Source organism: Dermacentor variabilis, chromosome 11, assembly GCF_050947875.1.
Source record: "Dermacentor variabilis isolate Ectoservices chromosome 11, ASM5094787v1, whole genome shotgun sequence".
NCBI lineage: Eukaryota > Metazoa > Arthropoda > Arachnida > Ixodida > Ixodidae > Dermacentor > Dermacentor variabilis.
In genome coordinates this window covers 54,293,898-54,308,605 of record NC_134578.1, presented here as the reverse complement: position 1 = coordinate 54,308,605, position 14,708 = coordinate 54,293,898, and the positions used below count along the sequence as shown (strand labels likewise).

The following is a 14,708-nucleotide window of genomic DNA, read 5'->3' as shown; positions in this document are numbered from 1 at the left end:
GAAACACGGTCTAGTTGTTTGGCAGAGTCACCAAATCACTACAGATAAGAATCTAACGCAAATTTTCTATAATGAGCGCGGGGCATTTTGAACTTGCACATAAACTACAACGAAAAGTTCAATACGGAACTGGCACTCAGAAACAATCTATAACCGGTTGGTGATCTGCTATTTCCACAATAATAAATCCCTAGCTCATTCAGAGGTTGTCCGCAAGATTGCTGTCTTCTAAGATGTCGTGAAGGGCGCTGATGGCATGTCACTGCTGATCAGGGCACAACGATGGTACAAGTATTTCGTTCATGTATAGGTTACTTAAATAAAAAACGTCGAACTGTCACGCAAGCGAAATCGCCATTGGTCACTTGGAAAATTGTTTCCACTTGTGCCGAAATTACAACTGAGGTCAATTGTCTTCTTATCTGAAGTAAGTGAGGCGTGCAAGCTGTGCAAGCTATATAATTAAAAAAACGTCGCAGTTTCACTGGAAAGGTGATGCATCGATTGCGATAACAGATTAGTGGATAGTTATGCGAAGTAGCTATGCGAAATAATCAGAAGAATAAGAATGGGCTGGGGTGCGTTTGGCAGGCATTCTCAGATCATGAACAGCAGGTTGCCATTATCCCTCAAGAGAAAAGTATATAATAGCTGATTCTTACCAGTACTCACCTACGGGGCAGAAACCTGGAGGCTTAAGAAAAGGGTTCTACTCAAATTGAGGACGACGCAACGAGCTATGGAAAGAAGAATGATAGGTGTAACGTTAAGGGATAAGAAAAGAGCAGATTGGGTGAGGGAACAAACGCGAGTTAATGACATCTTAGTTGAAATCAAGAAAAAGCATTTAAATTAAGTGTAATGCACTTGTAAGCGCCAGTGGCAGAGGAGGATCTCAAACGTGAGGTCCTTGCAAAGCATTTGCCGCTAAGTGCGGAACTTCTTGGGGTGTCCTAACATAAATGTAACGGGAGTCATCCATATTCAGCGTGTGTACAGCAGCATCTAATCAGTTAAGCAGCGCCTATTCTGCGATACCAAGGTGGCTTGGTAGCCACTGAGCAGTCCTCATAACCAGCAAGAGAAGCAAGGATTAATGTTGTGATAATTCCGCTGATAATGAATGATCTACAATATAATAAGATGCCTTTATAACTTTAGGGCTCCTTTGAACTTTGAATATATCTTCTAATCTGGATTACGATTACTCTGGGCACTGAATATCGTTGTTTGCAATATTCCAAATATATCTGCCACGGCGAATTACATTTTCGAAATAGTATATAACTGCCGTCTACATAATCCGGAATGTTAAATGCCGAACACGAGCTATTGTCTCATTCAGATGATTTTCTGTCAAAGGACGCAAGGCTAGACATTGTGTAGCTCTCTAGGAACTGCGTAAAAGATATTTCCTCTAGCTAAGTATTTTTCGTGGTTGCTCCTCGACAGTAAATGTGTTTAACTTCACAGATTGTGCCACTACACTGACATGTGATAAGCGACAAAGTTCGTATCTGGACGCGGCAAACAATGGTGCTGTGAAAATGATGTTCCCGTGGGACTGTGTTCCGTTCTAATTTGCCTGGTTCTTCAGATGAATATTTTCCTCAAGGATTGGCATCATACTTTATCAATAAATGAATAACACGCCGGCCAATTCGTTCAACTCACAGAACTTTAGAAATGCCCACATGGGGGCACCGCGTTAGTAACAGAACATGAAAATCCTTTATTATACGTTGATTATTTAATATGCCCGACCAATTGGGGAATGTTCCGCCATTTTCAAAAAAAAGAAGCTCTCATTACCAGTCAGGAGTCCTGTTGCGTGAGCCAACAGTACTGCATTATTTTTACTCCAACAAGCGAATTTTACTGTAAAGCTGTTATTTTCACCGAATGGCCTTAAATAACATTCGTTTCCTTCACTGAATAAATTTGTATTGATTAAGATGGCTCACGGCGTATTCGAGAATGAGGAAATGAAAAGATTAGGGGCCAGGTTAGAGCAGACTCATGGGACTGGCTCGTTAGCGTAAGTCTGGAGTTAGTGTAATGCTTCTCTGAAGCGGCCCCTAGAACCGGATGGCTTGATAGGGGCGGTGTAGTTCGGAGAGGGTGAGTTTCTTGACTCCTTATGACCCATCCATGCCTCTGGGTGAGCGTGGTAGTCCGATGAAATGTCGACGCTAGTCTTTAAAATTTCACATTCTTGAATGCGTGTTGCGCGCCAAAGCCACAATATGATTACGAGGCACGCCGTAGTGGGGTCTCGAGCATAATTTTGACCACCTGATGTTCTTAAACGTGCACTCAATTAATAACACGCACTTAGCATGTCGACTTCTATAAAACTAAACTCGTAACGTCGAGTTCAGCAGCGCAGTGCCATAGGCACAGGGCTACCGCGATGGCTCAATATACCCACGCAAATTATAATGAATCACATGGTAAAAACTTCCTGATCTAAGGCAATGAAACTGAATAAACATGTTGGGCCCATGAAAGGTTCGAAAGTGGTATGTGGTCCAAATTAGGCCTGTGTGAGCAAGCTAAAATAGATAATAGGCAAAATTACTGAATATCTCTTAACTACGTATTGAAACTATATGAACATCTCAACAGAGCGTATCGTCGCACCTGTCGGGAGTATAAAAATTAAATTCACTTGAAGTAAAGTGCATCATGAGGAAAACAGGTATGGTTAATTTCAACCTATATATTATGTGCTCAGGGGCCAGCGAACAAGAACAGCCGAATTTCTGTTAATTGTATTCTCGATCCTCGCCGGAGGAGTGGAGCTTAATGTTTACGAGAAGTATTTTGCGAAGAAAGCTTAATAGGTGAAGCGTCTCACTGTAAAACTTCTTAATGTGAAAGGCTTTATGACCCCATAAACCATCAAGCGATTCTTGGAACACTAGAGGCTGCAGAATTTGGTGGTTTAATCTTTTTATGTGTATGAAGCTGCATCACAAGAATGTATTTTCTTTTGGCACTGAAGATTGCCCGACCAGTGGGTATCATGCTTGTCGTGGCGTCCAGGGTCATGAGTCCCACTTTTAAAACCTCACCCTTGTAGGACTTGCGCAACCTCTGCCACAGACGGTTAGCGTCTCAGTTTATGCACACAATACTTGCATTTGGTTGTCAGGCATGACACGTATCCAACTACGTGCGAGACTTCAGAAGGTGGCCTCACTTCTGGACAAAGACTAGAAGTCTCAGCTGAAAAATATGCACTATTCGCATTCACGCGCAAGCCTATGACGCCCTACAGGGTGTATTTTATTGGCCATCAGATCGCCCATAAGAAGACTCACTCACTTTTGGGTGTCATCGCAGATCGCGACATGTCCTCGAGCCCTCAAGTCACATACATGAAGAGAAAACTTCGACTTCGACAGTGTGCACCAGACAATCAGAAGTGGTTGCAGAGTTCAGTTGTCATCAAGAAGTCCAGCAGCGATCTTGTGTCCTCGAGCGCCAAGGGACGGTTGAGACTGTGGTCCCAGTAATATTTTTTCTTCTGTGAGCGTTTTGTTGTCCAGTCCGCCTCAAGCAGCACACAATGTGGATATTTCATTGTAGAAGGAGTGAGAGTATAATAGATGTTGTGTGCTCGTGTCGCAATTAGAAAAGCTGCCCTCTGTGTGGTGGCTATGCGGACTTCGAGCATGTCCTGTGGGGCTGCGGCTCTGCCGGTCCCCCTTTCAACCGAGAGGAAATCATGAAGCTCATTAGGGTTCAGGACCAGACCTCTCAAATCCTGGCAGTCCAGAGGGCTCGCGAGAGGGCCGTCAGGTTTCACCTGATGGTCCCCGAGTGGGCCTAGCCAGGTGATGAGTTTACTCGCGTCTGTTGTGGACCAAATAAAGTTGTTTCACTTGCTCACTAGCTCTATTTCCGTTTTTTGGAAACAAAGTACTTCTGTTCCATTTTATAATCATTGTCTAAATTTAACCATGACATTAAATTTCACCCTCCCCGTTCTGTCTTGGAGCACGAAGCGCAGTAAAAATCAAAATTTAGACTCTTTTTCACGCTTGTGCTATGTTGTAGCACCAATATGAAACCTCCACCACCGATCACAACGATTCCATCACTAGTTCAAATATGGCGCTTGCAAACCAAGTGTGCCTACTATTTCCTCTAGTTTCAGTGTACCAATAGACCTACCTTCGCAGGACCTTTAGTGGTACATGCGAGTACTTGGGAGAAACAACTACCTATTACGTACAGTACTACAAATAGATGAGATAATCAACTGAGGCACTCGGAGAAATGAACGCTAAATTTGAAAAGCCATACAGCAAGACGTCGTATTTAGCGCTTATGCCTGTTTCATAAAAATATTGCGCTAATAAGTACCTGAGAATGACACTTTTTTTTATTCCAGAATAGCTGTCGTCCTTCGTTGATCATCGCATGAACGTTGGGGTAGCTCAGTACAAGATCAACGAATACTTCGAAGCCTTCATTTAGAAAACAATAGAAGGCTGGAATCCCCTTCCCGCCTCCATCGTCACCATCGCGAATCATGGCGTGTTCAAGTCGGCTCTCTGTGACCATGTGCTGCCTTACTAGCCTTTCTTTCCCTTTTTGTTATTGCCCCTCCTCTCTGCAATGCCTATACGGCTCTGTGAGTAAACAAATGAAGTGAAATGAAATCAAAATGAGCTGCACCTAAGAAGTTCGCTGAAAACATCATGAGTGCAAATTAGTGGTCGGATCTGCCACAAGGGAAAGATAAATAATATGCGAAAAATAGGTAGGTTAAAAGGCTAACCTAAAGATAATTATTCAGTTTGCGTCCCTGCAATGGCAGAGGACTGAAGGGCAACATAAAGTTGGAATTGAAAATATAAGAAGGAAGCTTGTCGAAAAAACTCAGTCATGCACAAAGCAAGGTGCTTCAATCAAACGTAAGCCGTCCCTTTCCTTCTACGCACGACGTGTAACTGGCAGGTAAAGTTCTTAGGTGTCTGTTCTACATTGCACTGAAAGCGTCCTTCCTCGTGCAGGTGCGGTAACTGCGCTCAACTGCGTCGCCAACAAGACGTCGTCGTGGCTACAGGCGACGCTCTCAACTGTCAAATGTCTGATACTGCTGTCCATTGTGATCACAGGAGCGGTTTCTCTTGCCAGAGGTTGGTTTTACCTTTGGTTTGTGGATCAATCAATTTCTTGTCTTAAATTTCGCCGGAAATTGGTGGACATTAAGCATTCCGTGCCTTCTTAACGCAGTGTGTATTTAGCTGTATCTACAACAAAGTGAGGAAGTGTGTTGCTCGTAGCTGTTAATAGATATTAGATAATAATAAACATCATCCATGATAGCTTTACGAACTGCTGGAAGTCAGTGCGCGTTTTATTTTATTGGTAGCTTTTGTTTTTGTAGCGTCCTTCTAGCGCGTAACCGTTACCGTTAACACCACAACTCCACAACTAGCGTGTCACCGTTAACAACCACAACTCCAGTCCTATCCCAGTAACGTCAGGTGTCCCGCAAGGGTCTGTCCTCGGTCCGCTTCTGTTTCTAATTTATATTAACGATTTGCCAACGCATGTCTCTAGTAATATTCGCATGTTCGCCGATGATTATGTAATTTATCGCAAGGTTAATAACGCTTCTGACTAAACATCTCTTCAAGACGACCTTAACCGCATTCAGGAATGGTGTGCCAAATGGTTAATGGAACTTAACCTTCAAAAATGCAATATCTTGTCCTTCACGCGTCGCCGTAACCCACTTCATTTCCCATACGTCATAGCTAACGTCCCTGTACAACCGGTTCTATCACACAAGTACTTAGGCATTACCTTGTGTGGCGACTTGTCCTGGAGTACACACGTTACGAACATCATTTCATCCGCTAATAAAACACTTGGATTTCTAAGACGTCATCTCCGCCAAGCCCCTAAACATGTGAAATTATTAGCGTACAAATCCCTTGTCAGACCAAAATTAGAATATGCCTCACCCATTTGGAACCCGCACCAAGCTTACCTTATAAATGCACTCGAATCAGTCCAAAACAGAGCAGCCAGATTCATCCATTCATCATATTCTTACGACATCAGTGTGTCAGCTTTGAAAGCTGAATCCGACTTATTGCCGTTATCACTTCGTCGCCGCATTGCCAGCCTTTGCTTGTTTCATAAATTTTTCCATAGTTCACTAGGTCGCGCACCCTACATCGTCCCTCCAGCCCGCATATCTCATCGTACTCGTCATCCGTTTCAAGTTTCCCGACCTCGTGCCCGAACTACCACTTTTACCGCATCATTTTTCTCCCGTACTGCAACAGACTGGAACGACCTACCCAACGACATCGCAGCCATCACGTGCTCATCCAACTTTGCCAATAATGTTACCAGTCATGTTTCGTTGTGGCAACACTCGCTCACCAAAATATATGTACCCACCCCTTATGTAATACCCCTCGTGGGTCTTTACGGTAATAAAACGAAATGAAATAGCTGCTCGGTGAATTAATTGTTCTGCGATCGGTGGTTCTGTTTTTCAGGTAAAAGTGAGCTTGAGGCTCCCTTTTTCTCAACCAGCGTGACAGCATCGGGAATCTTAAACGCCTTCTACGGGGCCCTGCTTTCCTTCTCAGGATGGTAAGCAATAACAGAAGCGTATGGTGAAGTTTCTTCTCCCAGATCTTCCATAAAGGCAGTCGATTCTTCGTCGCCATCCGGTGACATCTTGCATTCAGGGAGATGGTCTTAAAGGGAAGCTGAAGAGTCTGTCGAATTCAATAAAACGCTCATATACGGATGCGGGAACCTTATAAACCATTCAGGTAAAATTTTGGGCGGGATTTTTCACTTAGGAGCGACATAATCGTCGGTTAAAATTGCACTGTAGCTCCGCCCCCCGTCGAGCGCCGCTCGCTGCTGCTGACGCTGACGATGCGAGCGGAGACCGGAAACCATGGCGTAGTGACGTCAGCATTGGTGTTCCATTCCTTGGCAGTCTCCGCGACCGTGCCTGACGGTGCTTATTTCTGCGTGCGTGCCATCTGCTTCGCTTGACCCTGCATTCCTTTGTTTGTGTGTATGTAGAGTGGTAGTTGACGTGCGCAGCATCAATTGAACTGGAAGGCCGATCATGCCGGCGTTCTGCGCAGCCTATGGTTGCACGAACACCAGCGACCGCGACGATGTTCCGATGTTCCATTAGTTCGCGCAAGACAAGAAGCTTTCAGCTAAGTGGGAGGCTGCTGTGAATCGAAAGAACTTCAAGCGCTCAAGAAAAATAGCGCTGTGTTCTAACCACTTCCGTGACAACGATTACTACCAGAGTTTATCAATAATGCGTGAATGAGTGAGAGTACGACTTGCTGCTAGGAGGCTTTCTAAATGCAGCGCGAATAGGTCGGGGCAACGAACACACAAAGACGGGATGGATGTGGGCGGACCGATGACAACTGGTCTTGGAGGACCTTATGAATACACGAATTCATCGAAACCTTGACTTTGATTTACTGCTAACTCCTTCGTGTTAGCACGCTGAACGGAAGGTGAATGTCTATCTCCCACCCTTGACGCAGGTTTCGTCGCAAACCGCCGTTAATTTTCTATTCGCACGTGTGTTGAGAAACAGCCTACATGCAGCTACCATAACGTAGTGCAATGTAAAGCTTGCATCTGTTTGGAAGCCGGCGCACGCCAGGACGCTGCGCACCCCCCCCCCCCCTTCTCTCGCGCACAGAGAAACCAGCCGTCTCACGTAGCCGACGGAATTCGCCGCCCTTACGGCTCCGGTTACGAATAGCGTGCGCATGGCGCGCTGATCAAGGTGCTACACGTGCCACAAGAGCCGGAAAACTTTTCCCGCATGTAAACCGTCTTTGTAGATTCCCGACAGCTTTGGGAGCTCACAGATGCTGACTATCGCATCCCCGCTTGCGTTCCACGAGGAGGCAAGCAGGAACATGTACAGTTGTTTCTCCGGAAACGAACTCACTAGATCACTGAATGCAGCTTTGCAAAAAACATACTCACCAAAGACCATTTCTAACACGAGCAAATGCTAACACTTCGCTTTTGTTCGCGCCGAAAGCTGCTTGCTACCAGCATCTTTTGCCTCTTGGAAAGGCCGGCTCTTCACAATCGGCTCGTACATCTAGGGAGCAGCGCTGAACTCCTCAAAGAAACGCAAGATCTCGAAATCTACCATTTACTCCGCTTGAAGTTACCAATACCGTCTTACCAATCCCGGCCACGGCGGCCGCATTTCGATGGGGGCGAAATGCGAAAACACCCGTGTGCTTAGATTTAGGTGCACGTTAAAGAACCCCAGGGGGTCAAAATTTCCGGAGTCCTCCACTACGGCGTGCCTCATAATCAGAAAGTGGTTTTGGCACGTTAAACCCCAAATATTATTATTATTAAACCACCTTGCACCGTGCTTCATGTGTAGCGGTAGCGGTCGGTCCGGACGAGCACCATTGTTGACGTCACGAGGCGCCCGACCAATCACAGGCGGAAACGAGGCGCGCGAGCTGCCCCCAGTCTGCTGCTGCACTTTTCGTTGAAATAAAAGCCGTTTGCACTTTCTTTCGCTCAATTTCGATGCGATATTCGAATTCGGAGGGTTGAAAACCATTACGTACAGCTCATCACTCATTTTTTTCTGGAAAACCTTTCAGCTTCCCTTTAAGCATACAGGTTTATCAGAAAAATAAAGTAGGATACATTGTCCATCGCGGCGACCGGTTGTCGGCTCGCTCGCTTTCCCTGTAGTATATGCACACTCGTTTAAATAACCTGGCAAATGCGGTCACTACCCTTGTTCTAACTCCCTCGCTCAAATTCTATCACTCAATTCTGACACAAGACACGTATCTAACCAAAGTAGGTGGAGGCGTCAACAATCTACGCTGTGACAGCACCTTCCAATCCAGTTTTTGGGGCACACTGAAAGGAACGCCCCATGGCTCTCTTGCTCGAATTTCACACGACTCGGTGCAGGTGGCCCGGCGCAATGCCCTATATATTCTGCGAACACATAAAACGACCCGCGAGCCACTTACCCCAGGCATGACGCGGAATCTAACTCGGTCTCCTCTTACATGGGTGCGCTTTCTCGAAAGCCCAAACTGTGTATGGGTCGCTCACACCGCAACGGGAATGCCCCAACCCTCGGCAGTGCCTGTGTTTGCGTTAGCCCACGAGCATGGGTCTCTATGCCGCTGAATGGTATGCGCATATTGAAGTGGCTGCTTGGCCTCCCGTTACATACGCTTGTACACAGTGTGCCTATATCTTGGGCGCCGCAGCGGAAGGGCGCCATCCTCAGTGGTCTGTGTATCGAATAGCAGTCACAGTTCTGAGAACGCTAATGACCTGCCGTCGGCTGCAGCAGGCGCGAGTGTTATCCATGCGGACCGTGGGATTTAACGCAGTTGCGTTCAGTGCGTGCAAGGCTGATTTTATTCAGCGAACATAACCCGTACCAATCATCTCCGCCTTTGCAACGCATAAGAAAGCCCGCCGATACGACGCAGATCCGACGCAATGTTGTACTCTAGATGACGGAAAACTTGTTAGCGTTAGCCAGGTAGCAGCAGTAGCGGATGGCTCTCGATATTAGAAGAGAGGAGAGGACAGTGTTGCTTGTCGATGAAAGAATGCTCATGAGAGTTTTACGCATGGTCAAGTGCGACACATATTCAGATAAATTTAGTGCTTGTTGGCCCACTTGTTTCTCAGAATATGTCCAGTAGCCTCTGGATACCATGTTTTATCTGTTAAGGGCTTTTTGGTCTGTAAATACACATTTGAGCTAATATTATGTCACATGTCGTGATGTAGGTTCTCAGATTACGCAGAAGATAGTTACGCTTACTTGCACTACTGTGTGCGTCAACATCTTGCGCTAGTTAAAGAAAGAGTAGCGGGCATCACCTACGGTTCACCTACACCACCTACATCACCTACACACGCATCTGTTCATAGAAAAAAAAATGCTGTAGCATCTCGTGGCGCATACACAGCTGACCAAAAAAACGTGTATTCATAATCTCAGAAACCATTAGCCTTCCTCTGTGCTTTAGAGAACCTTATGAGGCGATGTCAAGGTCAATTATTTGATTACTCAGAACACATGCGTTCTCACTGTCACTACTTTGCCAGTCAACATTCAAGAGTATGCAGGTTGTAAATTTCGCTAGAAACACTACTTATGCACAGAAAGCCTCGGAGGGTCAGACATAGAGAGCTCCGCTTTAAAGAGACTCGGGTGTGCAAGCAAGACAATTGGCCTTTGTAAGTAAGGCGTGCCATCCGCGCAGAAATGGAGGCATCGGCTGCACTCTTAAAAACGTTTACACCACTTGGGTCGTATCTTGTCCAAGGACGATAATCGCCACCTGTCTTGGCCGCCTTTTCTTTCTTCAACGCTGCGATCCCGGTACTTCCAAGTCACGGCCGGTTTGCGCTTTATCAGCCTGACACAGCATTCTAGACAAGAAAGTTGCGAGCGCCGAGTTTTCAAGAAAGGAAACGCACGCAAGGCAGATGACGATTATCGTTGTTGGACGATAAGATAAGCCCCAAAGAGTGTAAACTTTTTAAGAGTGTAGGATGTTGTTATTGCCTTCTGAAATCACGGGGAATCGTTGGCTCAAACAGGGACCGTGCCACAGATGCAGAGAGGCCGGGAGGAAATGAATATGTTGAAATGAACACGGTACAGGGGCACTATTGGTGAGACATTGGCTAGCTGAAATTATTCCTTCATATGCAAGGCGCATGTATACAAGGCAATGGCCTTGTAGTTCGATAAACAAACATAGTTGAGATACATTTAAATAAAAGGTGGATAGAATCATATCGGGAACGCTAAATGTCAGCAGCGGCTTTTCTGGGATGACGTAATTCTTGAGGCATATTTACATTAGCGTTCCCGTGCAGCCTGCGCGTGTTTTGTAGCACTTGTTGATCCCTGACTCGACGCCTAACAATAAAAAAGACCATAAATACGATATTTAAACTCAGGTCATTCACTCGCAATAAAACAAGGTTATTCTACTGAAGCAGTCTGTACTTGAGCGGTGAAAGCTAGCTTTTTATATTTTCCTGGCAGGGGAAGATGTAGGGAGATTAATAGTCTTTCCACATCTAAAGCTTTTTCTTTCAGTGTCCTCGTGGTCTAGAGAGCGACATTACCTTACAGAACGAACTCTTCATCGCAATGCATAAAAAAAAACGCCATCGCACGGTCGTACATTGGGTTATACGCGTGGAGGCTAGGCTCCTAGATGGACCGATAGGCGATTACCTCTAAATATTTAAAAACGAAAGACTTGCGACCTTGACCTCAGTACAGGCGTTGAACTATTATAGATACTGAGCTGCCGAAGAGCAAGAATAGCAGCGAAAGGAAGGACATAAAATCAAGGCGAGCAAACGGGAATGCTGGAGAATCGTGTTTCTTTGGTTGACTTTGGCCCCAGCATCGGTGACATTGAACGCGCGGAGAATACCGATCGCGAAGACACTTTTCGTTGGAAGGCTATTCAAGCTCTGCTGCTGAGATCCGAAATGAAACGCGCGATCTTTGTACGCACCTCTCGCTCCCTTTTCGTGCTTTTAATTACCCTTCTGCTCGGCTGTACGATACCTAACTTGCACTCATCAACGTAGCACTATGTGCAAGCTGAGTCAGCGCTGTGATAAAGAAAACGGAAACGCTATTGGTGTGGGCCAGGAGCATTTAAAAATTTTCGGAGGAGCGCTGTGACAGCGTAATGGAACGTGTTAAGCTTTCTCGCAACCGTGAACTCTACACAGAAACTGAGGTGGAGCTAAGCAATATGGAATCATCTTCCAAACAATGTTTTCTTTAATTAAACTACATGGAACAATTCCAGCTGGTATAACATCCACAAACTCCATTTATTTATTCTTTTTTCCAGGAAGTACGTTAGCTTCATTGCCGAAGAGATGGCGGACCCCGTCCGCAACGTGCAGCGATCCCTCATGGCTGGTCTTCTCACCGTAACCGTCCTGTACGTCCTGACCAACCTCTCCTACGCCGTGGTCCTGGACTTCCCTACTTTGGCGAGCACCGACGCCATTGCCTCAGCTTTCGCGCTCAGGACCTGGGGTGCCGTGGGCCACGCGGCTGTGCCCGTCGCGGTCTCGGTCAGCGTCTTCGGCGGGCTCTGCGCGTCGTTCTTCAGCGCGCCCCGCTTTGTCCTCTCGGCAGCCAGGACAGGACACTTGCCGAGAGTCCTGTCGCTTGTCACTATCGACTCTCGCGTACCATTTATGTGCGTGATTTTCAAGGGCGCCCTCTCTGTCGTCTTTGTCTTCTTCGGTTCGCTGCAAACCCTGATCCAGGCTTCCGTGTTCGTCGAGACCCTGTGGGACATTTTCGCGGTTCTCTCCCTCGTCTTGCTGCGCTTCACGATGAAGAACAGGGGCCGTTCGTACAGGGCGCCACTCGTAGTAGTCCTTCTAAAGTTGGTGTCATCTGTCGCCTTGGTTGTGATTCCGCTAGTTCAACCTACCAGCTACTACGAGTATCTAGTGATCGTGGGCATCTACATCGTAGGTCTCTTCTACTATCTGTTCTTCGTCGGCATACGTTGGCACTGTCGGGCAGCGCGAGTGCTAACAGAGACACTTCAGAAGTTAATGCCCTCGATGCCTTGTTTCGACGAGCTCACGTTTGTACTCGATGAAAAGAAGTGCAATATTCAACACACTTCAAAAGAATTACCCGCTGCTGCCCACAAGGCACAGCAAAATCTAAGCGCTCACCAGGCACTATACTTCGTCGAAGCCGCCAACGAGCTGAAGGATGATTCTCTGAAAGGTGCGGTAGAACGGTCTGATCAAAAACATAGGACTACACTGCGTCCTTTGAATGCGTCACGTATAAAGAAAAATTATTCGACCATAGACTCAGAGAATACAAGGTTTTAGTTGCGCATGCCAAATCGTACACAGCAGCCGATAATTCGTCGTACAGTATTGAGTACGATTGTCCAGCAAGTGCCAGCAAGCCCTGATTCCGCTGCCCAAAGAATCTGGTCTTCTGCCTAGTAATTTCGAATCTCAGCCAGTGAGCTGTGGTGGACTAGTTTGCAGCCATCTCTGCGCCATCATGTGATATGCATGGGTCAGTTATTTCGTCAGGTAATCTTTGCGCTCCTATTGCAATTAAACCTTGTTGAAAAAGCCATGCCTGAAAGTCTTGGAAAGCCCTATAGGGAAAACCTTTTCCGAAAGTCCCCAGGAATATAAAAATTATTGAACAAATAAAATCAATGCACCCTCTTTCTTTTACTGTTCACCTTTAACTATTGTTCAGAGTTTATCTGTGGACTGATTTCTGAGACATTAGGGCCCTAATTCGCAACAGTTCTTTTAAAATGCAAATGTTTCTTTGCTATCCTCTGTTCGGGCAACCGTCGTGCATGATAGTGATCAACGTGATACAAATATGATCACTGCGGCGAGGGCAAATCTCTGATGGCACATAGGCGACGGAAATTTTGCGAGTGCGACACCAGTGTAATGTATGGTGAAACTTTTGAACGAAATAAATAATTCTCTTTTATGCAACAAGTACTTAGATTATCAAGTCGTGTCCTCTTCAGCTTGAGCTCAGGAAAGAAGTATAATGGGGTGAACCTATCATGTAGTTTTTCTTCTTTAATCTCACTAAAGTGAGAAACCCATTTGGGATTAAATGACATAATTACGCTCCACAAGCAGCTCCCTTATGCAGGGAGGCATAAATGCTGAGGTCAAGGTAGAAAGCGAGTAAGGGTCGGCAGCCGAGCTAGTTGGTTCGGCATCATTTTCCTTGCGGCAGATCAAGCGCACAAAGCGGGCGCGTTCCCATCGGCCACACAGGCCGATGTATCAATGACCGCCCACGCGATCAAGGCAAGAACATAAAGAATAAATCGGGCAGCAATATGGCCTCGGACGGCGCCACATGCACACGGGGGTGTTCCCTACTTTTAGGCCAGACTGTCATAATCGGAAGCTATAGAGAACAGTTCGCCCGAGAAATTTTCCAAGCATCGTGAATCGATTGGCTTGGCCCGAGTTGCGCGTGCGACCCTTCCGCGTCGCTCTCCAAAAAAAGAACCTGTTTAGCTACAACACTAAGAGTTCACGAGCACCACATTCTCTGAACGGTCTTCGTTGCTCCCCCGCATTTCTTTTGTTCTTCTTTTCTGACTTACCGACCTTTGGAGCCTTAAGTTTACAGCTGTTCCCGTGTCCCATTGTGTTTTGCTCACATTCCTACTAAAGCGGTTCTTAGCTTTCTATACTCGTCATTTTATCCCTCAACGATCTTTTTGTGTACGCGTTTTATCGCTTCATGTTTTCATACTGTACACATAGCATTCTGCAGACATATGTAGACATGAGCACGGGCGGTGAGGCATCATCTCACGCAGTTAGCGATATAGTTATCATTCCTTGTGACGCACGCGCCGTGACTTGAATAGTGAATGTATATATACGGAAATTCTTGCGAATAAAATTAGTTTTCGTGTCTTCTTTTCGCCGTCCGTGTATTCGTGTGCTTGACCTGCCTTAAAAAAATTATCAAGAAGTGACATTGACTGATTAGTTGTTATATTGACATTGCATTTTGTATTGAGCACGAAATGCTTTTACCTCTTGTTGTAAGCGGCCTTTAAGTGACCTTGAGCCAGAAG

General features: G+C 46.0%; 1 protein-coding gene across 11 annotated transcripts in view; it reads left to right on the top strand.

The window, feature by feature from the left end:
* The window catches only part of LOC142564465 (b(0,+)-type amino acid transporter 1-like), a 33,151-nt gene extending 18,599 nt beyond the window's left edge, over positions 1 to 14,552 (top strand). For all 11 annotated transcript variants that reach the window (XM_075675475.1, XM_075675478.1, XM_075675468.1 and 8 more), the window contains 3 exons: positions 5,028 to 5,153; positions 6,534 to 6,630; positions 11,937 to 14,552. In XM_075675475.1, the coding sequence (XP_075531590.1) occupies positions 5,028 to 5,153; positions 6,534 to 6,630; positions 11,937 to 12,951 (1,238 nt within the window). In that variant the 3' untranslated portion in view covers positions 12,952 to 14,552. The remainder of the gene's footprint in view (positions 1 to 5,027; positions 5,154 to 6,533; positions 6,631 to 11,936) is intronic.
* The last annotated feature ends 156 nt before the right edge of the window (positions 14,553 to 14,708 follow it).